This window comes from Rhinopithecus bieti, unplaced genomic scaffold (genome assembly GCF_001698545.2).
Source record: "Rhinopithecus bieti isolate Rb0 unplaced genomic scaffold, ASM169854v2 scaffold_44774, whole genome shotgun sequence".
NCBI lineage: Eukaryota > Metazoa > Chordata > Mammalia > Primates > Cercopithecidae > Rhinopithecus > Rhinopithecus bieti.
Window position 1 is genome coordinate 984165 of NW_016819032.1, and position 26473 is coordinate 1010637.

The following is a 26473-nucleotide window of genomic DNA, read 5'->3' on the forward strand; positions in this document are numbered from 1 at the left end:
TCTAAATGTGTAAGTGTTGGATCCACTGCCTTAGCCCCTTACATAGCTTTTTTTTTTTTTTTCCATTCCTTTCACTCACTGTTCTTCAGCAATGAGATCCCTTAGTACCATTTTACTTCCTTAGTAACCAAGAACAAGTTTATCAATTCATTTGATTCTATCTTATCCTACCCAAAGACAAGACAATTCTAACTCTTCTGATAATTAAATCCTCTTGTTTCTGTTAATTTTATATAACTCTTTGGCGGTATGATGTCACATCTGACGAAATAAGAAATTCATAGTAGGTTTTTGGAATGGTGGTGAATAGAATTGATTAAGCATTTATTGTCTTGAATTATAAAAGAGTATAATAAAGTTCTTTGCTAAAGGAGTATGTAAGAATGAAACTTATTTCATACTTGGGCAGTTCAGAGAATAATATCTTAGCAGACATCTGGAGAATGAGAAATAGTTGGTGGCCACCTCAAGGCAGCTATGAAAGAAGTTAACAATTGTGGGGAGGGGACGTGGTAGGTAAGTGTTCCAGGAAGATGCATCAGAAATGGAAATATTTACTTGTTAAAAAGAAATCGACAACAACAATGACAAACCGTGGCTGAAGGTGTAGTTTGAAGCTAAGGAAGAGTGTGAAATATGAAGCTAGGGATGTAAGTAAAAACAGAGAGGGAAAGATCTTATAATTCATCCTAAGGAGATTAGATTCTATCCTAAGGATATCCTCCAAAGCACTCTATAAGGCAGTGAAAAATTTGAAACTATATAAATTTTCCACTTTAGATGTTTCATAATTAAATAAAAAATTCATGGTGGGATTATAGTGGCATATTTTCTTTATAATTTTATGTTCCCTTCCAAATTCTCTAGAATAAACATATTTTACTTCTAGTAATATAGCCCACTTTTACTTTAAAAAATAGTATATGCAAGTTCTTACAGCGGAAGTAAGCTGAGCACCATTGCAATCACTTTGATCTTTCTACTCATAAACAAATAAATGATTGATAGAAAGTAAGTTTGCTGCTGTTTTTACAGTTTCTTTACTAGAGAAAAGATCTAACACTAGAAGTCACTCTTGAGGAGAAATAAAAAGGTGCCTGTATGTTGCAATATCCACTTCATTTTCAGTTTTGCTGAGGAATTGTTTGATAGGGTTCTCTCTGCCAACCTGCTTTCTATCTTTGCTTCTTACTGTGATCATTGCCAAAGGGAAAAGGAGAGAACAGTTTATAATTAAAAATAAGTTGCTTTGCTATTTGTAACATTTAAAAAATACAAATGAATACAATAAGTTGAAATTTATCCTCAAAGTTAAACTTGTAAATAATTTTCCCTCAGAATTGCCCATGTTTCTGTAGTTCCCAGTCACACAGTTAAGTTTGAATTGGCATTAAGGAACACCACTTGCAAATTAGTGAAATTTCTTAAGTGAGGTGTAGCAACAAGATGTAAACATGATGCAAGTTACAAAACCACTTGAAACAGGATAGAACAGAAGACTTCCTCCTCAATGCAGAGGTTAAGATTAAGATAATATGTTTTTAATGTAATATACTTTAATAATAGTTTTCTATCAATGCTCGATTCACTTAATTTTTAAAATATTGAATAATGTATTTTTCTAGGAATTAGTAGATCCTAAGTATCTGCTGTTTTCCTTGTAGCCTCAAACAAATCACAACCTCCTTGAGTTTGCTTTCTTCTTTGTTTATGGGCTGCTAATAGCTGTCTTCCCAACCTCAGTAGTGTTCTGATCATTAAATGCCATAATATTAGTGATACCACCATGTAAACTGTAAAAGTTGTTGAAGATGTTCTAATGGTAGATTCAACAATACACATGCTCTAGAATTTTGCCCTTAAACCTGGGAATTTTCATGGAATTTCCTAATTCTTTATATAAGCCATATGCACGTTAAATATCAATAACAGATTATTTTTATTTGAAATAACCTGATTTCATAGATTTGGGAGTAGTAGCCATAGGTCTAATTCAATGTATATTCAAAGAATAGTTACATAAGAAGGGAACTTTCTTCAACAATTCCAGGTGATACTGTGAAAGCAACTGCAAACTTCCTTTCTCTCTTGAGTGTTGGGGATAATCTGTACCTTTGGAAAAGTTAGTTTCAGTCTGGTCCTTTCTTACCTATTCAAGCAGAACATTAGTATCTTTTACCACCTTGTTTTTTTCATTTTTTTTTTTTTTTTTTTGAGACAGGGTGTCACTCTGTCTCTCAGGCTGGAGTGCAGTAGTTCCATCTCTGCTCACTGCAACCTCTGCCTCCTGAGTTCAAGCAATTCTCCTGCCTCAACCTCTCGAGTAGCTGGGATTACAGGCACCCACCACTACGCCTGCTAATCTTTGTATTTTTAGTAGAGATAGGATTTCACCATGTTGCCCAGGCTGGTCTCAAACTCCTGGCCTCAAGTGATTCACCCACCTCGGCCTCCCAAAGTGCTGGGATTACAGGTGTGAACCACTGCACCTGGCCTCTTGTAATGTTTATTTTCTCTTCTGGACACATAAGTCGGTTCATTCTCTTCATATATGGGTTGTTAATTCACGTTCTGCACCCACTCAGCTTTGGTGTTACTGCTCTCTCCTTTCTCTGCCCCATCTACTGAATGCCTACCACTGTAAGGCCAAACTCAAGTCCCTATTCTTGTCGGCAGCTGTTTGTATTTTTCCAAAGACGACAGCAATTTCAGCAATATATAGTGTAAAAGGGCTAAAATAGATGAGATTCTTCAAGCTGTAGAATAATTCAAAGAAGGAAATTATATTATAATAACAAACACAAGACACTAAATAACACTCTTATAACCTAGCTAAAATACAACTAAAATATTCTAAATTATTTGTTATTATAACATTTAAGTATATTATTACTGCTTTTAATACAGAATGATGGAAAGAGTAATGAAACCATTACCTTTATTTTTTTGAAATTGTTGCTTTGTTGACTAAATAACATATTTATAATGAGTTACTCTATCATATGAACGTAAGTCAAATCTCCTAGAGAGTTAGGCTCTGTTTTAATGTTAAGCTAATGATGATTCCAATTTTGATTCATTTTGGAGATACTTTGTTCATTATTAGTAAAACAAAACAAAACCAGGATACTACCTGTAACAAAATCATCAACTCTGAATCAGTGGAATGTGAAATAATATTTACTTGTAGTCAAATAACAAAAATATTATTTCAAATTACAAACGAGCATATGGTGGGAAGCAGATGATCTTCATTTCTATTGAAGAGAAAAACTGAGACAAATTAGTATAAATTATAGCAGTGTGGACTTAGTATGTTGGATAAGGAGACTTGTTAATGCCATTGTAATGAGGTAGAAGAATTCATTACAAGAGATGCAATAGAATCTTTATGGCGATTTTTACAGAAGGATAACTTAAGGGTAGTTCGTCTTCCTAAAAGGAAAGATGAGTAGAATTGAATGCAAAAAGCTATTTATTGAAGGCTTACCCAAGGCAAGGCACTGTGTTACTGTGTCAGGTACTTCCAGGATACACATATCAGTAAGTCTCAGTCTTCAAGCCTGAGAGCAATTGTCATCTAATAGAGATATAAAACCATTTTATAGTTGTATCCAGCCAAAATATCAAAATGACAGCATTTTAAGGCATTAAAATCCACATCATCTATATGAAGAGAAAGGGAAGGATTGTTAGGAAGGGTGAGTAGTGTTGACACCTGGATGTGCTGGCAGTAATGATGATAACGATGATGTGATCGTGGTAGTGGTGTTGATGATAGTGGTGGTGGTGATAGTGGCAATGATGATGACAGTGGTGGTGGTGATGGTGGTGGTAGTGGTAGTGGTGATGATGATGATAATGGTGGTGATGATAGTGTGGTGATGATGATGGTGCTGCTGCTGATGGTGGTGGTGGTGGTGGTGGTGGTAGTATTGGTGATGGTAACAGTGGTAGTGGTGATGATGATGGTGGTGGTGATGGTGATGATAATGGTGGTGATGGTGATGATAGTGTGGTGATGATGATGGTGCTGCTGCTGATGGTGGTGGTGATAATGGTGGTAGTGGTGGTGGTGGTGATGACAATGGTGGTGGTGTTGGTGGTGATGATAGTGGTGGTGGTGATGATGGTGCTGCTGATGGTGGTGGTGATGATGGTGATAGTGGTGTTAGTGGTGGTGATGATGGTAGTGGTGATGATGGTGGTGGTGGTAGTGGTGGTGATAATGGTGGTAGTGGTGGTAGTGGTGGTGATGATGATGGTAGTGGTAGTGGTGGTGATGGTAGTGGTGGTGGTGGTGATGGTGGTGGTGGTAGTAGTGATGGTGGTGGTGGTGATGATGGTGGTAGTGGTGGTGGTGGTGATGATGTTGGTGGTGGTAGTAGTGATGATGATGGTGGTGGTAGTGGTGGTGATGATAATGATAGTGGTGGTGTTGGTGGTGATGATGATGGTGGTGGTGGGGGTGACGGTAGTGGTGGTGGTGATGATGGTAATAGTGGTAGTGATGATGATGTTGGTGGTGATGGTGATGATAATGGTAATAATGGTGGTGGTGGTGATGGTAGTAGTGGTGGTGATGATGGTGCTGCTGATGGTGGTGGTGATGATGGTGGTAGTTGTGGTGGTGGTGATGATGATGGTAGTGGTGATGATGACGGTGGTGGTGGTATGGTGAAGTGGTAATGATATACTACTGTATTCCGCTCCTAAATTTAGAATTTATTGATAAATAAGATATAGAAATCACACTGATGAAAGCCATAATATAAGTTTTATTACTGAAAAATACCACCTGGAAGTTACTTGGAGAAAAGTGATTAGGAGGGCAGAGAGAACATGAATGGTTATTTTAATACATTCCATTCCAGAGTTTGAAGTGTAAATTCTTTCCTTTCCAGGTTAGAATGAACAGTGAACATGAAATGTTGCCTTTTAATACAATAATGAGGATTTTGTGGTTACTTTAGCAATTAGTGGGTAAATCACTGAAGAGTGTGATTAGTGAGTATCGTGGTTAAAATCGTAAAACTCTATAACATCTGACTTCTGAGGTTACATCGATTGGAACAGGGAATGTCAGAACAACTGCATCAAAGTTGGTCGGTCAACATGTAGAATGCATTTGGAGTCACATGAAAATGATGGCAATGGGAATAGAAAAGAGAACATGCATGAGAAACACAAAAATGCCATAATCTCTAGAACTTGGCAACTGACTACTAAGGTTTATGAGAGAGAGGGAGGAGTTTAGTGCCTGGAATTTTAATCCTACTTCATTTAGAAATGGTTACAGTAGGGAAAATCAGAAGAGCTAGTTGTGGTAAAAAACTGAGTTAATGCAGAATTCACTTTGGGTAGGTTTAGTTGGTCCCATAAGTGATGAAAATCCATTCATCAACTATTTACTGAACACTTACTATGCACAAACCACATAAGGGGGGTGTAGGAATAATTTGGAATTTAGAGGGAAAGGACATTAAATACATACTGGCTGTTGCGGACAAGGCGTTCATTTTGAAATGGAGTTTCTGATATGTATATGCTTTTATTAACATTTTTATTGTGAAGAAATACACACTTACAATAGAAAAATGAGAAAATATAGGTAAATAATTTATAATTGAATTATCCTGAAATAGTTGTGATGTTCATTTATTTGTGTGTATATGTAAACCTATACGTAAACAGAATTGTATTTTTATAAACTTTAAAAACACATGTTAATAACATAACTGGGGGAAATCTATGTGCATTCTAACAAGTAAAACAGCCTACAGTTAATTCAGAGGACATCTGGAGTGCATGGTGCTTAGAGTGGGAGAATAATGAACAGTAACACCGAGAGGGAATTGAAACCACATGTCAGGCAGAAACTGCATCTGTGGGTTATCTCTCCATTGCATCATTTCTTAGTTACGGGTCTTTGGGAATGATTTTTTTTTTTAATGTTGCATTTCCCCCCACTGTTAGGCTTACTTTTGTGCATAATTTGTCATTTGAGAAAACATTGATGATATTTTCCCTTCTTTCAGTTATATGGCTATGCAACAACCGCAGATGGCTATGCACCAGAATATCCACTCCCCTTGATCATCAAAATTGAAGATGATAATGATAACGCCCCATATTTTGAACACAAAATGACTATCTTTACTGTGCCTGAAAATTGCCGGTCCGGTAAGTTCACATTTTATAGTAGCATGACAAGAAGATTATTTGACATTTCATAAGTATTATAATTAAAGATGTTTACCTTTTGTCATTGCATTTTATGCTTTTTCTGGTATTTCTGATTGCACATACTTTTTCCTATTAGGAATTGTTGTTATATGACATTCGTATTAAGGGCCATAAATGACTCTGAGCAAACTTTCTTAAATTTAAGCAGATGCATAAGATAAAATATTATACATTTTCTCTTTTATATCATGATTTTATAATTCTGGCAGCATTTATTTGACTCAATTCTCTCTAGGGTGGGGTTGTTGCTGAAGTTGGTGTTTGGTTTACCAATGCATGCTTAGAAAGTCTGCAGTGAAGGAAATGTTGCTCAGTTTTGCCACTGGGAAAAGTCGTTGTTCAGTATAAAAGGGACTATACCCAGAAATTCATAGAGAATATTACAGGGGATTTACACGTGGACCAGGGATCATTTTTTCTTCCAACAAAATAGGATGTTATTTTTTCATTAATTCATTCATTCCGTAGTTTTTAAAAAATTGTCATTTAAGGATATGTAGAAGCCTACACGTAGGAAAAATTCAACTTTTCCTTCTAAGCAAGAAAAATACTCCAAAAAAAGTGATGTAACCAAACATACAGGAATGTCTATTTTATGGTGTCAAGGAATATTTTTTAACAGACATTTGAAATTCGAAGGATTTGACTTTCGTAGGCTATGTATGTGTAGTACCGGTTTATATTAAAATCTTATAATATCAGTGTTTTCCTGAATTCTCTTTATTAAACGACTGTTGGGTATTAGCTTTCATTTTAGCCTACTTTTGTAACCAGTGTTTAGGATGATGGCAATTTTAGGAAAACACTAGATTTTTGCTTCCATTGAATTCCTTATTAATATTTTAAACACAATTATGTAGAACATTTTTAAATGTTTGACTTTCAAGGATATACTACATAAAACGTTCCAGTTTTATGAGATCATATACTTCTCAAAGGAAAACCTTTTTGTGCTCATCTTGCTACCCACATCTAGAAGGTAGCTAATTGATACATAAAGTAACTAACTGGTTAGATTAGTACACAACAGATCTCAATGTGCAACAGACAAATGCCATTCATATTAAATATAAAGATATTTTATATTTTTAGCAAGTACATATGCGTCACAGGTGCATTTTTGAAACTGTACATAATTTGAATCTTTATAAAGTTTCAATACATTTTCAAGGAACCGGAAATATATCATGGCATGGAAATAGTGATCTGATATATAAAACATAAACATTGCCTTTTTTGGCATATCTTCCCAGCAAAATGAAAAAAAAAATTAAACTGATTTGATGCTATGTGAAGCCAAGACTGTGACCCAAGACTACTAAGGGGTGTAACAAGACTGACTAGTTTATTTTCAAATGTTGCAAGAGCAGTTGTTATTTCCTGTGGCCTCCTCCATTCTGTTTCCATGTACATATGTGTGTATAATATTGCTGTTTCACAATGCTAATGCAGTGTGTCTAATACTCTCATGTCTGGACTATGAAGCTTGTCTAAATGATACACAGACTGCTGCGTATGATTTTGTCTTGCATATATTAATAAGCATTTGTATACATCAATAATGTATCACATTTATTAAAGTATAAAAGGATAAAATATTTGTTATTATGTGAAAAGATGTGGTATTCCTCCGATTAACATTATCAAGTTGGGTTATAAAAGAGACAAGGTATGCAGAGAAGGTCCCATTCAAAAATGGTCCATGAACACTTACACGCCATTGGTGAGAATATAAATTAGTTCATCCTCTGTGGAAAGCAGTTTGGAGATTGCTCAAAGAACTAAAAACAGAGCTACTATTTGAGCCAGCAATGCCATTACTAGGTATATACCCAAAGGAAAACAAATCATTCTACCAAAAGACACTTGCACTTGTATGTTTATTGCAGCACCATTCACAATAGCAAAGACACGAAATCAATCCATGTGCCCTTCAATGGTGGACTGGATAAAGAAAATGTAGTACACAAAGGCCATGGCATACTATGCAACCATAAAAAATAATAAAATTATGTCTTTTGCATCAACAGAGATGCAGCCGGAGGCCATTATCCTAAGCAAATTAACACAGAAATAGAAAGTTAAATACCACATGTTCTTACTTATAAGTGAGAGTTGAACATTGGGTACACATAGACACAAAGATGGAAACAATAAACAATGGGGATTCCAAAAGGTAGGAGGGAAGGAGGAGGGAAGGGGCTGAAAAACTAGGTATCCGGTACTACATTCACTACGCGGGTGATGGGATCCTTAGAAGCCCAAACCTCAGTATTGCACAATATACCCCTGTAACAAACCTGCATGTGTACCCCCAAATCTAAAATTAAATTAAGTTAAATTTAAAAATAGCCCATGAACTTGGAGAGAAAGAATTTCAGAACTAGTGTTTCTAAAGGTAGTGTGGGAACTGTTCTCATATACGTAGAATACAAATCACGTTATTCACAGGAGCCACCTAACTGAAGTTCCCGAGTAAGGGAGGCTTGGAGACATTTAGAACAGTTTCACATTCCTCAACTTAACAGTAAAACTAATCTACTTGTGGTTTTGGGGAGAATTTGCTACAGCAATGCCTTGATTTTATTTTGTTTATGATTCAATTATATGAGTGGAAATTTTTATCACTTTTGGATTTTTCTAAACAGGAACTTCAGTGGGACAAGTGAGTGCCACAGATCTCGACGAACCTGACACTCTCCATACTCGTCTGAAATATAAAATCTTACAACAAATCCCAGACCATCCAAAGCATTTCTCCATACATCCAGATACCGGTGTCATCACCACAACTACACCTTTTCTGGATAGAGAAGTAATGATGATTAATTAACTTTCCAGTCATTAAACTACATTTAAACTGAGAATGAGAGAACGTTGCAATATGGCCACTCTGGCCTCCTTTCTCAGCATGCTTCTGTAGGCTGCGGTTAGGGCTTATCTGGAGATGTCCTCTGTCCTTACAGAGATGTTGGGAAAGTACCATATATTAGACAGGGTCTCTCTTGAAATCAGTAATCTGATTTGATCTGTTGATGATAAAATTGCTTTACATTTATTTTATTTTGTTTTAAAAAACTATTTTATCTGACTCCAATATGCTTAACTTTTTAAATTAATAAACTTTGGTGTAGCAGCTTTGGGTTCACAGCATAATTTAGTAGAAAGTACCGACGGAGGCCAGGCGCGGTGGCTCACGCCTGTAATCCCAGCACTCTGGGAGGCCTAGGCGGGCGGATCACGAGGTCAGGAGATGGAGACCATCCTGGCTAACACGGTGAAACCCTGTCTCTACTAGAAACACACAAAAAAATTAGCCGGGCATGGTGGTGGGCGCCTGTAATCCCAGTTACTCGGGAGGCTGAGGCAGGAGAATGGCGTGAACCCGGGAGGCAGAGCTTGCAGTGAGCTGAGATCCGGCCACTGCACTCCAGCCTGGGCGACAGAGAGAGACTCCGTCTCAAAATAAAGAAAATACAGACAGTTCCCAAATACTCCCTATCCCCCCCAACCACACGTAGCCTTCCCTGCTATCAACATCCTGCCCCACAGTGGTATATTTGGTACAACTGATACACTTATGTTGACACATCATTACCTAAAGTCCATAGTTCTCACATTGTGGTTCACTCGTGGTGCTATATATTCTATGAGTTTGAACAAATGTATAAAGGCATGCATCCGTCATTATAGTATTATCCAAAGTGGTTTCACTGCCCTAAAATCCTCCTATTGAGGATTATTGTGCTTCTGTAGTACTTCTCCTATTGATGGCTTCTTCCCTCTTAATTCCTGACAACCACTGATATTTTTACTGTCTCTATACTTTTGCCCTTTTTTAGAACGTCATATAGTTGAAATAATATAGTATGTAGACTTTTAAGATTGGCTTCTTTCATTTAGTAATATGCTTTTAAATTTCTTTCATGTCTTTTTAAGTCTTGATAGCTCTTTTCTTTTTAGCACTGAATAATATTTCATTGTCTGGTTGTACCAGTTTATGTACCCATTTACTACCGAAGGACATCTTGGTTGCTTTCAAGTTTTGGCAATTATAAATAAAGCAGCTTTAAATTTTAAAATGTTATATTAGACACATCACCTTTCCATTGTACCAATCAGCCAATATCTTGTTCTGTACTTTTATTTATGTTCTTTTTAAACAAAATTATATGTAAAAAAGAAGATTTGGGCAGGCACAGTGGCTCACGCCTGTAATACCAGCACTTTGGCAGGCCAAGGCAGGCAGATTGCCTAAGCTCAGGAATTCGTGACCAGCCTGGGCAACACAGTAAAACCCTGTCTCTATGAAAAATACAAAGATTACCTGCGTGTGGTGGCGGGCGCCTGTAATCGCAGCTACTCAGGAAGCTGAGGCAGGAGAATCACTTGAACCTGGGAGGCAGAGGTAGCAGTGAGCCAAGATCATGCCACTGCACCCCAGCCTGAGTGACAGAGCGAGACTCCATCTCAAATATATATATATACACACACACACAGAGACACACACACACACACATATGAATATTTGTACAATAATCATATCTAAACAGTGGTTGTGAGAATTGCAAGTTATAGGAAATAAAAGTGTTCATTAATGTACTTTTTCTTTTTTTTCCAGAAATGTGATACTTACCAGTTAATAATGGAAGTGCGAGACATGGGTGGTCAGCCTTTTGGTTTATTTAATACAGGAACAATTACTATTTCACTTGAGGATGAAAATGACAATCCACCATCTTTCACAGAAACTTCTGTGAGTATACTTCTCTATTCATTAATCTAGATTTATCTACTTTTTCAAAAAACATATCTAGAATTTGGTAGCTCTGTGAGATCACACAGTTTGATTTAAATAACTACTACTTACAAATAACATAGGGAGAAAAACATGATCTCTGTACAAATAATTGAAGTACTAGTTATTTCTGGAGGCTAGCGAAATAACCATGCTCTTGGCTACCGAAGAGCTTCTTAGCCCTAGATGTGTTCATGTGTTCAATTTTTTTTTTTTTTTTTTTTTTTGGTGTTAAGCTCTGCTATCAGATTCCTTAGCATTAAATTTTTTATGTAGGGTGAAGGAGGAGAGGCTCTCTCTTTGGTGTCCTTTACATTTCAGCTTCTTAAGATGAATAAGGAACTAGCCTATGGAGACAGTAGTACAGGCTGGCTCACAACTCCAAACAAGCTCTTCCTGTACTATGAGTAAACTTTTCCTTAGGCAGTAAACAATAAGATATATATATATAAATATATGTGTGTGTGTGTGCGTGTGTACATATATATATTTATATTTTTATGACCATAGTTTCAGGAAATGGTTCTCCTTTTCTGAACTTTTGATAAAGAAACTTTCATTTTTTCATTAATCTATTTCAGAACACAAGTCAGAGAAGGAAAAACCTGCAAGTACAGTGATAGACATATTCATGTAATTTATTATATGAGTCCCTACAATATATGAGGATGTATTTTAACCCATGTTTCATATGAGGAAATAGAAAGTCTGTTAAGTCAAGATCTCATACTAATAAACCATATACAAGGAATAACCAGGATTCAAATCTAGGTCTATTACGCTCCAGTGTCTGTCATCCTTCTATATGAATTCGCCTTCTACCTCTAACAGATTCAATTTCCTACTTCTTTCAGTCTTTAATATCTTATGATTTTGTAAGATATTTTTTGTGGGGGGCTATTGTTTAATGTCTCAAAAAAAGGGAAAACTTTTCTGCTAAAGATTTGCAAGTGAATCAAAAGTACATTTGGAAAGATTGATGTGAAAACAATTCTTCCAGAAATTAGAAGCCAGCATATGTTATAATTACCTACAAGTACTGAGTGTTTAATATATTAACGTAAAACATTTATTAAGTGCTTACTGTGTACAAATGGAAGACGATAGACTGTAAATATTGTAGAGGTTCAGAGAAGAGACAAATCTGAGTTCTAGAATGATTAGGAAAATTATCTCAGAGAAGTTCAGAAGGTAAGACTTGGGGTAACCTTTGAAGAATGGAAAAGATATGAAAAGGCAATTTAGGAGGAAAGAACTAAGCTACGCGTTAAATTTGTAAAATGCTTCCCAATATACTGAGGGCAGCTTTTTCACATTGCTTTATTTTTTCTTTAAATACATGTTTTAGAATATAAAGCCACATTGTCAAAGTTGTAAATTGATAATAATAAGGGACAATTCTTTCAGTATGTTACAGAAGTAGAAGAAAACCGAATTGACGTGGAGATTTTAAGAATGAAGGTACAGGATCAGGATTTGCCAAACACTCCTCACTCAAAGGCTGTATACACAATCCTACAAGGAAATGAAAATGGAAACTTCAAAATTAGCACAGATCCAAACACAAATGAAGGAGTGTTGTGTGTTGTCAAGGTAAACAAATAAAATAATCAGGCGATGCTTTAAACTATCCTAACTCATGCACTGATTTTAAGAGATAATTCTTATGTGTATATGACTAGAATACTGCAATCCAAGGCCAAATGATTTATATTGGTTTATATAAACTTTATTTTCTAATTCTCTTACCCTAATTTTCTCTCGTAGAAGAAAGTCACGTCAGGTACAAAACTCATTGTTCTTTATATGAAGAAAACCAAGACAGAGAAATATTGAATACTGAACCAGTTACTTGCTTTAGAAGGGGTCTTAGACACTCACTTGTCCAAATTTCTATTTTATAAGAACACACAAAAGAAGAAAATGGAAGAATCACATTTGAAATCAAGCCTCAGCTATTCAACTCCTTTCATGTTCATATTATATTTTATTTTGCCTCTCTATGATGTATTCTGCAAGACAGACTATTGCACTAAATATTCAGCAACTTTTCCCATTAATCCTCCTGTATTCCGGGTAGCCATTGCTTTGGATTTTAAAAATTTACTTGCAATTACTGGTTTCTAGGATGATTACTTTAACTGGACCTAATTTTTTTTAGTCCATCTATCCATAGCTCTCACCAACTTCTTGCATAGCTTCCTTCATCAATTTCTTAGAGACAATGTAAGTCCTCAGAAGGTTCAGGCAGACATTGTGTTCTCCTGATAAGATTTTTAGAAAATATTCTTTAATTATTGAACCATCTACTTTTTCTTTCTTTATTTCTTTTCCTTTCCTGGTTGCAGGTTTTTTCCCCCTTGATTTTTTTTTTCACCCTTTAAACGTTATTTTAAGATTCTTTCTAATTATTCAGTTTAGGGCTGTATTAGTTTGTTTTCATGTGGCTGATAAAGACAAACCTGAAACTGGGAACAAAGAGAGGTTTAATTGGACTTACAGTTTCACATGGCTGGGAAGGCCTCAGAATCATGGTGGGAGGCAAAAGGCACTTCTCACATGGCAGCAGCAAGAGAAAAATGAGGCAGAAGCAAAAGCAGAAACCCCTGATAAACCCATCATCTCTTGTGAGACTTATTCACTATCACAAGAATAGCACAGGAAAGATTGGCTCCCATGATTCAACTACCTTGCCCTAGGTCCCTCCCACAACAGGTGGGAATTCTGGGAGATACAAATCTGGTTGAGATTTGGGTGGGGACACAGCCAATCACATTAAGGACCAAGCGCTTTCATCAGGAACTAAACAGCCTGAAATCTAATGTGCTTTGAAAAGGTGCTGTTAAATATCATTCTATCTTTTGACTTAGGCATAGAGTAACTGCTGTATTATAGCCAAATTTCTATCTAATTATTCTTTATACTAGTTTGAAGACAATTTAGTAGTCACTGTTATCCCATATAATAAGCAATGAAGTCATCTGACTTTTTTCATACACTTATCTTGCATTTCTGTTAATATTTAAACTTAAAATCAAAAAGGCTGAAGGCAAGATCTTCCAAAAGAAAAATGAGAAGAAAAATGGGTTGAATCCAAGAATCAACAATTTTGCATTTGGCAATGTTTGTCACTTTAGGAAGCTAATTATTAGTCTTTAACTGTGTTAGCCCTAACTTTGGGTTACATTTTAAATGTAAAAATGATATTCCTTTGTAGAAAAATTTGAAATTAGAGGCCTTATATATAATGTTATATATTGACTTATTAAGGTATGCTTATTTAACAGCCATTGAACTATGAAGTCAATCGCCAAGTTATTTTGAAAGTTGGTGTAGTTAACGAGGCACAATTCTCTAAAGCAGCGAACTTACAAACTCCTACAATGTGCACTACGACTGTCACCGTTAAAATTATAGACAGTGATGAGGGCCCTGAATGCCACCCTCCAGTGAAAGTTATTCAGAGTCAAGATGGCTTCCCAGCTGGCCAAGAACTCCTTGGATACAAAGCACTGGACCCGGAAACAGCCAGTGGTGAAGGCTTAAGGTGATGTACTTTTCAAAAAGCTCCTTAGTTTTAATTGTTATGTAAATTGATTTTAAAGTTAGGAATGTTTCTTGTATTTTCAAAACGACAGATTTGAAGATCATGTCCCTTCTTTGATTTGACCATTTATATTTGATTTCTAAAAATTAGGTATCAGAAGTTAGGGGATGAAGATAACTGGTTTGAAATTAATGAACACACTGGCAACTTGAGAACTTTAAAAGTACTCGATAGAGAATCCAAATTTGTAAAAAACAACCAATACAATATTTCAGTTGTTGCAGTGGATGCAGGTGAGTGCCATTTTCTACAGATAAAGTATAAATATAGAATATGTTTTTAAGGAAACCTTGGGGTGAAATCTGTTTATTTCTAGACAAAACATAATTCAAACAATGTTTGCATTATTATTGTTCATGTTATTGGAGATCACCCAATTTTGGCTCCAGGGCATCTATAATGCAAAGCTATGAGGTAGTGAATGGCCAAAGCTTAAGGCTTAATTATATCACAATAAATTTAAATGTAATTACATCACAATTAAAATTAAAGTCTAAGATTTCAAAGATGATCTATATTATTAATTTCTGCTGAGGAAATGGTGGCATACTCAAGGATCACCATTTTTTTCAGAAGTACAGGTTTAGATACATTATGATTTGGGCTTGCTGAAAGGGTTCAACACACCTAAAACAGTTGGGTTCAAAGTAAGTTTGTTCTGAGCTTCTCTTAATGGAGAACGAATCATTTATCCTATTTTATAAAGGAATGGTCAAACAATGACTTAAGTCTTTTAGGTGGTTTGCAATCTTTTACCAAGGTCAATTTTAGAATCGATTCTGTAAAGAATGTCTCCTGAATATAGTAAAGTAGTGATCTGGAACTTCTTTTGAACATATACATTTCTATCCGTAAACCACTTGTTAGTATGTTTAAATATATATTTACGAATGTTTTAAAATATTTGCTATCATATGTATTTATGTACATGTTCTACTATATTAATGTATACATCATAAAAATATGCAGAAGATATTAAAAGAGGATGATAAAAAGATAAGTAGAAGCTACACTCATTTTATCATATTGATGACAAATTTACCATAAATTGTGGCAAATTGCCATAAATAATAAAGGTAAATGAACTTGGGCTTTTATAACATAGCCGATTCTTTTGACTACATGCCTAATTCAAGAAGGTTTCCACTCTTTTTATCTGCATATGTTGGATGTTCGACACAAACTAGCTGATACAGCAATGCTATAGGTTTTTTTACTGCATCTGTTGCATTCATTTAGAAGGAATGGGTGAATGTATTAATAAATACATATCAAATTCCATGGTAATTAACACAAGTTGGCAGTAGTGAAAATGTTCTTGCTTATTTATTTGTCCCTGTGACTTTTTTTTATAACAAAATGCAAACAATGTGTTCTCAGATATTATACCCTATTTTTTTCTATGATTGCAAAGAATACTTTATGTTTACTCTTTTATTCTGCAACTGTTGGTTTGTCTATTAAGTTCCAAGTATTAGACAAGCTGACATGGAAATTAAGAATGTTAAGATAAGGCCAAATTCTTACATGATATCAACTATAGAATTATTATATTTTCACAAGAGATTCTATGGTGTGAGAACTTTCCTCGTAAAGAATGTACAGATATTATCAGAAGTGGAGATCAGTTAAGAGCTGCTCATATTAAGGATGAAAGAGAAGAGATTACAGAAATGCAGAGGCGTAATTTTTTAAAAATAAAATAATGTCTGAAGCAGAGAAAATTATGGAGAACACAGTATTTAAAAGTTAACTTTGTTTTTTGGTGCTAAAAGACAATGTCTATAAGCACAGTCATCATAGTGTAAGAAAATAAAAAGCAAACTTCAACAAATTTATATTCCATGGCTATAAGATAACCTGGGTGTGCTTAAGAAAAAGTAAAGGATGTGACACATTTTAGTGAAAAACCATATAGTGATATGAAGGATTTTGTTTCTTTGAACCTTAATACACACACACACACACACACACTTTGTTCTGATGCTCATGAATATTCCTGGATGATAATCTAGGTATTCTTCTACCTTTCTTAGAATCCAACTTTCTTTCTTGTGTCAATCCTCTATCAGTCAGGCTGCCAGTCAAGAAAACACCGTTTTACATGCCTTCCACGTAGAGTAACATTGCTCCTCCTGTCTGAAATTCAGGTCCCTTAACTTCTTCAAATAAATGGCAGTTACAAGGTTTGTGATCCTTTCCATAGTCTGGATTCAGTTCTTCTCTAAATACCTTTTGACCCGGGAATAACAATTATCATATATGGTGTGGTTTCTATAGAAAAGGCTGCTTTCATTGTTTCTCGTGTATATTCTGTTCTCTTGACGAGATTAATTATGAGTTCAATTTTGTATAAAGACCGTTTTTCTTTGTAAACCATCCCTTTCCAAGTATCTGGCAGAAAATGTGGTATACGTATACACAGTGCAGGTGCTGATATTTGTCATTCCTTTGTTGTTTGAGAGTCCTATGAATCTCCAGGTTATAAATTTTACTACAAAAAGCTTTACAGTTCTAGGGACATAATTAGCACTTGGAAAAACTGGTTTTAATATGGAAAATTGAGATAAAACATTTACTAAGTGCTTCTTTATTCTTCCTTCTGCAAAAACAATTTTCTTAAGATAACAGATATTTAAGGGTTGTCATGTAGAAGTGGCAAACGTTTTGCATGGATAGTCCAAAAAGAACATGAGCAAATTATAGGAAATTATTAGGAGGCATATTGTAGCTTAATAAGTAAAAATTTAAATCTTTTAACAATTTTAAAATTTATAGAATAGGCTGATTTATAAGGTAGTGATTCTAGTTACTGAAACATTTGAGTAGCAATAAAAAAACTACTGCTTTTCAGAATTGCTGTTGAAGTGTTATGAAGATTTTTAGTTAACCCAAGATGTACTTTCTAGCTCTGTGTTTGTGATGTTTCTTACTCATTTATACTTGGCATTTGCTTATGTGCTTAATTTATGGTAAGCTTTAGAAGTAAATAAACACACCCAATGACCTTTCACCATGCTTAGCTATTATCAGTAATTACTTATTTTTGGCTGTTTACCTCTTCCCAGGGGTAAAATAAAAACTTACCATCAACCTCTTGTAATTTTTGCTATCTTCTAAGACAAGCTTGTCCAGCCTGTGGCCTGCAGGCAGCACGCAGCCCAGCATGGCTTTGAATGTGACCCAACAAAAATTCACAAACTTTCTTGAAACATTATAAGATTGTTTGCAACATGTATTTTTTAGCTCATCAGCTATCATTGGTGTTAGTGTATTTTATGTGTGGCCCAAGACAATTCTGTTTTCAGTGTGGCCCAGGGAAGCCAAAATATTGGACACCCCTGTTCTAAGACCTTCTCAGCTTTGGCTTTGATTGCCTTCCATGTAAATAATTTCAAGCATATTTCACTCTGTTTTTATCAACATGCTTAAAACAGAGACTGTAATAGAGAACAGTAAGTTATGGGATAAATGTTGGTTGAATATGTGATTAAATAAATCTTGATTTGCATTCCTGTAATTACCACATTTTATTGGATTCTTAAAGTGTGTTTTCTCACCATTTTCTATAAAGAGAAAGATTTTCTGCTTAAATTTTAAAAGGTGAAATTACACTATATATATCAACTCATCTGTAGTGCATGTAACTAAATTTTTTACTTTATAAAGGCCTCTTTTTCACATTATTCATTTCTTTGTTAGTTTGCTGATTTTAAAGTTGTTACTTATATTCAAATTTATTTGCTATTTTCTGGCAGTCTCAAAGTATTTATACGCTATTGTACATTTCTTCTCCTAATAGCTATATCTCTGTTTTATTTCTGGATATTTTTAAACTTGTTCAGATAGTTTTAAAATAGGCATAAATAGTAGTTACTTTATTTAAACAATTAGTTTAAAAATCACTGAATAAATTAATTTTGTAGTTATTCACCAGAAAAAAATTTTCCTGAAATACGCTACATGATACGACTTAGGGTTATTTCAAATTAAAAAGAAAAATAAATTATATTTGCATGCAAGTTATAGTAGTCCTTATGATAAATTCAACAGGCATGTTTCAGAATGTGGACCAGTATTTAAAGCAAAACATGAAAACTGCATCAATTACCTTTCTGTTTATTTCAATTTTGATATCTTATCATTTATTATAGTTTATTATCCTTTGACAAGTGGTGGGATTTGACATGGTTCTGAACTTCATTATCTCTTAAACACAAATAATGGGCACTATTTTAACTAAAAATACTCTGTGTGAAGTCTTAGACCATTAATAGTGGCAATCAACAGACGAGTATGAGACAGTTTCTGTTGTCAAGAACATATAAATGGCATTAGGGCAGAGATGGAAACTTATTTTTCTGGCTTATTCAATTCAATGTTTTCAAGTATAAAAATAGGAACTGCATTATGTTCAATGTGTTAGTATAAAGTTATAGTTAGCTGGGAAATACTGGGCAAATCACTAGGCTCTCGAGGTGAATACAACTTACTATGCTATTTCTGCAGTTCAGTGTGTGAGCCAAGGTATTAGCAAAGAGTTCTGAGAAAGCACTGGAATATGGCTGCCATTGTCTGTGGAAGTCACAAGTTTCGTGAGGAGGTGACATTTGAGTAGATTCTTGAAGATAATAGTGTGTTACCTGGCAAAGAAGAGGAGAAAAGTATTCCTAGGAGTGGCAACCTACAAAGCAGACAGGAAGGGAAACACCTAGTGCATTTCTAAAGAAGTTTTCAAGGTTTGGACAAAGAGTGTATGATGCAATGCAGAAGCTGAGAAAGTGATTGATAACCAAATGCAAAAGGATGAACTTATGCGCTGCATAAAGAAGGATTTAAGGCATCCATTTGATTTTCAACAGGTCATTCTGTAGTGACCTTCCTCATAATCTAATACCTTTTAATTCTGAAAAGCACCTGAAGAAATTATCTGATTCAGCCCTAGTCTTCAAAGAAAAATGACATGTCCCTATTTTGTAGCCTCGATGTCTGAAATCCGGGAAGCATGTATGCGAACTCAAGCTCAGACAGCTAGTAGAAAGCAGATGTCAACTGTATATTTTATAAATTGTTGAAAATAAATACATTTTCATGTGAAGAAATAACCTATTTTTAATTTATCTTAGTTGGCCGATCTTGCACTGGAACATTAGTAGTTCATTTGGATGATTACAATGATCACCCACCTCAAATTGATAAAGAAGTGACCATTTGTCAGAATAATGAGGATTTTGCTGTTCTGAAACCTGTAGATCCAGATGGACCTGAAAATGGACCACCTTTTCAATTCTTTCTGGATAATTCTGCCAGTAAAAACTGGAATCTAGAACAAAAGGATGGTATGTAATTATGCTAAATGTTATAGTCAGTAGGGACTTCAGATTGGTGATGATCCTTTCACCTTAGTTTATCATAATAAATACACATTTATTTAAGGAAATTATTTTATTAACCCTAAAAACAACAATATCTTGTTTTTTTTTTTTTTTAAATTGATGCCATTATGGTGAGCTTAGACTCTTGTTCTGAATATCCTTTAAGAAACCATGTAAGTCCCTTTCTAATTAACATTTGAGCAGCATGTTAAGTATAGATTAGTTTAATATCAGCATAAAGCAACATAAATTACTTTTCTGGCTCTTCTGAGAAATCAAAATTCAAAAAAAATGAAAATTAGGGTTTATATTCTACATTGATTCCCGTCCACTGAGAACATCAAGTAGGAATAATATTGCTATCTAAACATCCTAGCTGTATATATTCTCTCTTTTTTTCCCTAGGTAAAACAGCCATTCTTCGTCAACGACAAAATCTTGATTATGACTATTATTCTGTGCCTATTCAAATAAAAGACAGGCATGGTTTAGTTGCAACACATGTGTTAACAGTGAGAGTATGTGACTGTTCAACTCCATCTGAGTGTAGAACGAACGGTAAAAGTGCAAGAGACATTAGACCAAATGTAATACTTGGAAGATGGGCTATTCTTGCTATGGTGTTGGGTTCTGTATTGTTATTATGTAAGTATATTATCATTATCTAGAATGTGTTAGCTAAAATTTTATCTAATATTTTTAAAACATGGAAGTTTTTTATATTAATAGCTTTTGGGCAATGTGTTCTTTTAAAAATATTGTGTCTATTTTATGTCTTGGTGCTTTGAGTGACAGAAGAAACGTATCAGTAACAGCAGATGAAATTTAAAGTAAGTTTCAGAGGCGGCAGCCTTAGTTCTTCAATAATTATCCGTGAGACAGTGGGTACATTATTTCCTCTTTTTTGAACTCATTTTTCCATGTGTAAAATGAAGAAGCTGGATAAAACTATTAAGATTCTGTCCACAAAAAATAATACAGTCTTTGAACCAGCCATGTTTATGTAGGGAATACACACATAGAAAAAGAATTTGTGAAAACAGAGCTATTCCAAAATTTACTCAGATATTTATGTTCCATATTATTAATGAAGTGATTTAGTATCATCGTAAGACTTCCACGAGTGGAAAATGGTCACATGAGCCACTGAGGAAAAGCAATACAGGCAAAGGATGCTAAGATTTTGCATTCTGCAAACTGTTATTTGGAGGTACAAAAGTAATAGAAATATTGTCCATGCTTAATTAAGTCTGCCTTTCTCTCTCTCTTTCTTTCTGTTTCTTTCTTCCTTTCCTTTTCTTTTTCTTACTCTCTCCTCTGACTCTAAAGAACCCATTTGCATTTATGAACTTTTCCTATAATCTTTACTGTATCCTAATTCATTGATCTGAGTTTCAGATTAAACTGGATATTCCTCTTAGCACTTTATTAGTTGATGTACACTTTTGAAACTGGACACCAATTTTATGTAATTGCCTTTCTTGTTTGTATTTATGCCTAATGTTCTTCGTCTTGTTATTCTAAGCCCTTTAAGTGTGTTCTGTGTGATTTTAACTACTAATGATGCTATCTTAAATTTCAGTTAGATGAAGTTACCATTTCAATGTAGAAGAAATAAAAGACACACATAAGTTAATTCTGGACCTGGGAAGACAGTATTATTAATCTCTTTAAGCTACAAATAGTATAAATACATTTTTAAAATATTCTGTTTTCAAATCTTGTGACCTAAAGAACTCAATTTGTGGAATGAATTTTTTGAGACATATGCAAGAAGACTTTTAAAAAATCATGTAAGCAAATGATTTAATGTCTGTGTTTTACTTTGATCTTTTTTGCTTTTTAGGTATTCTGTTTACATGTTTCTGTGTCACTGCTAAGAGAACAGTCAAGAAATGTTTTCCAGAAGACATAGCCCAGCAAAATTTAATTGTATCAAATACTGAAGGACCTGGAGAAGAAGTAACGGTAAATCAGATTTCACATCCCTTTGAATTGTATGGTGAACAAATGATGACAGATTATTCCACAACAATGTCAGTGATAATATCACTAATGTTTATTGAGCACTTACTATGCTAAGCAGAGTTTCAAGTGTCCTCAATGTTTTAAATCCTTTAAACCTCCCAATTCTACAGGGCTAGGGTTGTCACAACAAACTGAGTGACTTAAACAATAGAAAAGGATCTGTTTCACAGATCTGGAGACTAGAAATCAGAGATCAAGGTGTTGGCAGGTCCATGCTCCCTCTGAAGGAACTGGGGAGAGATCTGTTCCAGGACCCTTTCCTAGCTTCTGCCAATTCCCTGGCTTATGGCAGTGTAAATTAGATCTTCATATGGCATTCTCCCTGTGTGCATGTCTGTGTCCAAATGTCCCCTTTTTATAAGGATACTGGTCGTATTAACTTAGGGACCTACTCTAATCCCATATAACCTCATCTTAACTAATTGCATCTATAATGACCCTATTTCCAAATAAGTTCACATTCTGAGTCACTGAGGGTTAGGACATACGAATTTTTAGGGGACTCAGTTCAACCCATCACACCTATGATACTATTATTCTGATTTTATGTATGAGGAACAGAGAGGCACAGCAGGCAAGTGATTTGCCTATGGTGAAAAAAATGAAAATGAATGGTTAGTTTCCATTTTTCAAATTCACTTTATCTCTCTAATTTTACTTTCAGGAAGCAAATATTAGACTCCCCATGCAGACATCCAACATTTGTGACACAAGCATGTCTGTTGGTACTGTTGGTGGCCAGGGAATCAAAACACAGCAAAGTTTTGAGATGGTCAAAGGAGGCTACACTTTGGATTCCAACAAAGGAGGTGGACATCAGACCTTGGAGTCCGTCAAGGGAGTGGGGCAGGGAGATACTGGCAGATACACGTACACAGATTGGCAGAGTTTCACCCAACCTCGGCTTGGCGAAGTAAGTTCCACTGTCTTCGAGGTCATATTACACGGAAGTTAAATGCTAGTTACAAATCAGAATTTCCCAAAAGTTTTACTCCTCGTATACTTGGAAGTCAACGTCTTTTAAATGTTGGATTATCATAGATGTGGATGTCTGGTTTAAACCCAAAGAGAAACAGTTTACGAAAGTTTGTCTAGGAGTGCCATATGTAGAGGTGTTTACAAAGGATAAAAACTTGACAGCCTCTTCCCTAAAATTAACAGAAAACCACCTGGAGTGAAATATTTATTATATAGGAATGAATGGATCATAAATTACAAACATTTGTCAGTGTGCTTGAGTTCTTTGTGTGGTTATGAAGTCCTGGCTATCAAAATCAACCAGATAAATTATTGAGCTTTTAGTTTGAGTTTTAGTTCCTTGTTTTGTTTTATGTTCAGATTAATCAGTATAGGTTTTATATTAGCCAGTTTAATATATCACACTATCACAGCTATATAGTAGTATATAAACATAGGAATCATAGCCTATATTGGTTCTCCTCAAATATGTGAAGAAGCTACAAAGATAAATTTCAAATATACATGTTTTATGTTCAAATGGAAAATTATAAATGAGTTGTATGATATATGTGTAGTCTTAATTTTTATAAGTGTGCTCACTAGAAGCATTTATTTATTTGCTATATTTTAAGAGTGACTATAATACAGACCAATCCTGTGCATTTTTTATATATAGGAATCGATTAGAGGACACACTCTGATTAAAAATTAAACAGTAAAAGGTAAATCAAAGACATCATTTTTCTGCTAATATGTTTAGGTGTTTTTTAAAAAATAATAAAATGTGCTCTTTTTTGATACAGAAGGTGTATTTGTGTGGACAAGATGAGGAGCATAAACATTGTGAAGACTACGTTCGTTCGTATAACTATGAAGGCAAAGGTTCTCTGGCCGGCTCAGTAGGGTGCTGCAGCGACCGGCAGGAAGAAGAGGGACTGGAGTTTCTAGATCAACTGGAACCCAAATTTAGGACATTAGCAAAGACATGCATCAAGAAATAAATGTGCCTTTTAATAGTGTAATATCCACAGATGCATAAGTAGGAGTTTATTACATGCAGAATGTTAGCAGCATCTGCTAATGTTTTTGTTTTTAGAGGTAAACTTCATCATGTATAGGTAAGGGTACTATAAATATGAGATTCCCCTACATTCTCCTTGTCTGGTATAACTTCCGTGTTCTCTAGAAATCAAGGTTTTGTTTGTTAATTCTCTTTTAGGTGCATGTATATATTGCCCTAGTCATGACTGTACTGTACACTTTCTTGCACCTTGTATTTGAAAACTGATGTTACTTTTTGTGCTGTGGAAGAGCATTTGGGAAAGCTGGGTATTATAGAGGCCAATGAAAGATGAATTTGTGTTGTAGATGTACAAATTAAATATTTTCTTCAAAATCTTGGGGAGAATTATGTTCTTAGAAATATTTTCTTTGGGGCTAGATAATTGCATTCTCTCCACCTGAGTGGTTTAAAAAGGACTTTTAAGTATTCGTCAGTGCAGTCTTCAGTTTGGTGATTAAGCTCATTTCTCTTTTACACTTTTGTACTCCTCAGAGCAGTGCTCCCAGCATTGTTTTCTTTCAGGATCCTTCAGAGCTCGGTCCTTGGACCTCTGCCCATGTGGATTTGTTATCAGGTCCCTTCAACTTCTAGGATTATTGGAAAGATAAGGACCAGAACAAGCTCAGAGCAAACTTGAGGGGCAGAGATTTTATGAAGATTCCCTGAGAAGATTTCCATGAAAGAATTGCAACCCCGAGGTTCCTGGGTTGACTTAGGCTCACAAATATGTTTCATTTGCTCCATATGGCTTACTACTAACATTTTAAAAACATAAATACGTTAGCAAAAACGTTCACTCTTGAGTTTGGCATAGGCCAACCTTATCTGTGGTTGCCACCTGCCATCCCCAAGCATTTGGACAACTAGCCCTGATGGCATTAGGCTGCAACTCTGATATACAGAGATTAGCACCTTGAATATGCCAAAAATTGAATTACCATCTGTATTAATAGTTAAGACTCAACCTAAATTTATAGTTACTTTAAGAAAATGGGCAGTCAGAATTAGGGACTAGAATGTTTATGAGAAACCCCGTCTCTACTAAAAATACAAGAAATTAGCCGGACGTGGTGGTGCATGACTGTAATCCCAGCTACTCGGGAGGCTGAGGCAGGAGAATCGCTTGAACCTGGGAGGTGGAGGTTGCGGTGAGCTGAGATTGTGCCATTGTACTCCAGCCTGGGTAACAAGAACAAAACTCTGTCTCAAAAAAAAAAAAAAAAAAAAAAAAAAAGAAATCTATTACTGCAACACTTACCAAACATTTGTGGAATGATGAATAAATGAATGCACACATTCAGAAATAATTTTGAATGTGTAACATTTTAACAGGATAGTATATTTTATTAATCTAAAAAGAAACTATATATTTAAGTAGCATTTTCATAGCCATGTGTGGCAAACTCTATAAATCTATAAACAATAACAGTATGGAAATTTCTCATCCAGAAAACACAAAGACTTAAAAAAATCTATTAACTAGTTAACTATTTTTAAAAATGAGTGGCTTTTAAAAAAATGTTGGGACCAGTCTTCTTATTCTCAGTTCCAAATTAAAGGTGCTTCTTGATATGAAACTGGATATTGGATCAAAAGAAAAAAGTGATTTTAATAAATCAGGTTTTATTTTACAAGGTATCCATAATATATAATTTTATAACCATTATAAAATATTTCTGTGGTCATGCACTTTTGTTTGCTGACGTACAGGTTGCTCTGATGATAATATCAGTTCTAAAATTTTAAAATATAAATTTGGACGTTTATCATAAGTTACATTCTTGAATATAGGTACAAAATGTTCTTGGAGCAATTAAAAATCATTAACTGAACCTTAACTTTAATTGTACTTTTATGTTCAGATATAAATTTTCTTTTCCTTAATTAAGCAAGTGAAAAGAAATATGAAGACAAACGAACATATGTAAATTAAATTTCAGCTAATGAGTTTTAATTGCTCCAAGAACAATTTGTATCTACACCCAAAAATGTAATAATTAATGTCCACAGGTAGATATCTTAGCAAAAGAAGATACCTTAAAAGCATTAGAAAAATTATTAGAAAATGTGGGAAATAAATTTGTATTAACCAGTTTTGGCTATTTAAAATATTTTCAAAATATCGTTAGAGTTTATCTCAGAGAAACTTTGACTTTTGGTTTAGTTAGGCAATTCAAAATCATTCTGTTTACTCCCCAAATTAAAAGTTTATTGTGTGATTGATAAAATGTGTGACACTCTATCAGAATGCTTACAAATTTCATTTGTTAATAAAATATTGTATTTCATGAATTTATTTCATATAACTTGTCAGTTAATTGTCAATTAATAAGTTAATAGTTATGAATGGTTTTTCTAGAATTAAATCAGTATTGAGGAAGATATACAGTTAAATT

At 34.7% G+C, this 26473-nt stretch overlaps 1 protein-coding gene across 2 annotated transcripts in view; it reads left to right on the forward strand.

The window, feature by feature from the left end:
* Window positions 1–25301, forward strand: part of DSC1 (desmocollin 1) — a 33458-nt gene extending 8157 nt beyond the window's left edge. The window contains exons 6-17 of one of the 2 annotated variants that reach the window (XM_017858044.1): window positions 6039–6183; window positions 8895–9061; window positions 10868–11002; window positions 12452–12637; window positions 14332–14591; window positions 14742–14884; window positions 19778–19990; window positions 20432–20671; window positions 21873–21994; window positions 22719–22967; window positions 23691–23736; window positions 23818–25301. In XM_017858044.1, coding sequence (XP_017713533.1) covers window positions 6039–6183; window positions 8895–9061; window positions 10868–11002; window positions 12452–12637; window positions 14332–14591; window positions 14742–14884; window positions 19778–19990; window positions 20432–20671; window positions 21873–21994; window positions 22719–22967; window positions 23691–23726 — 1896 coding nt within the window. In that variant the 3' untranslated portion in view covers window positions 23727–23736; window positions 23818–25301. The remainder of the gene's footprint in view (window positions 1–6038; window positions 6184–8894; window positions 9062–10867; window positions 11003–12451; window positions 12638–14331; window positions 14592–14741; window positions 14885–19777; window positions 19991–20431; window positions 20672–21872; window positions 21995–22718; window positions 22968–23690; window positions 23737–23817) is intronic. The other variant, XM_017858043.1, reaches the window with a different exon arrangement.
* Window positions 25302–26473: the final 1172 nt, after the last annotated feature.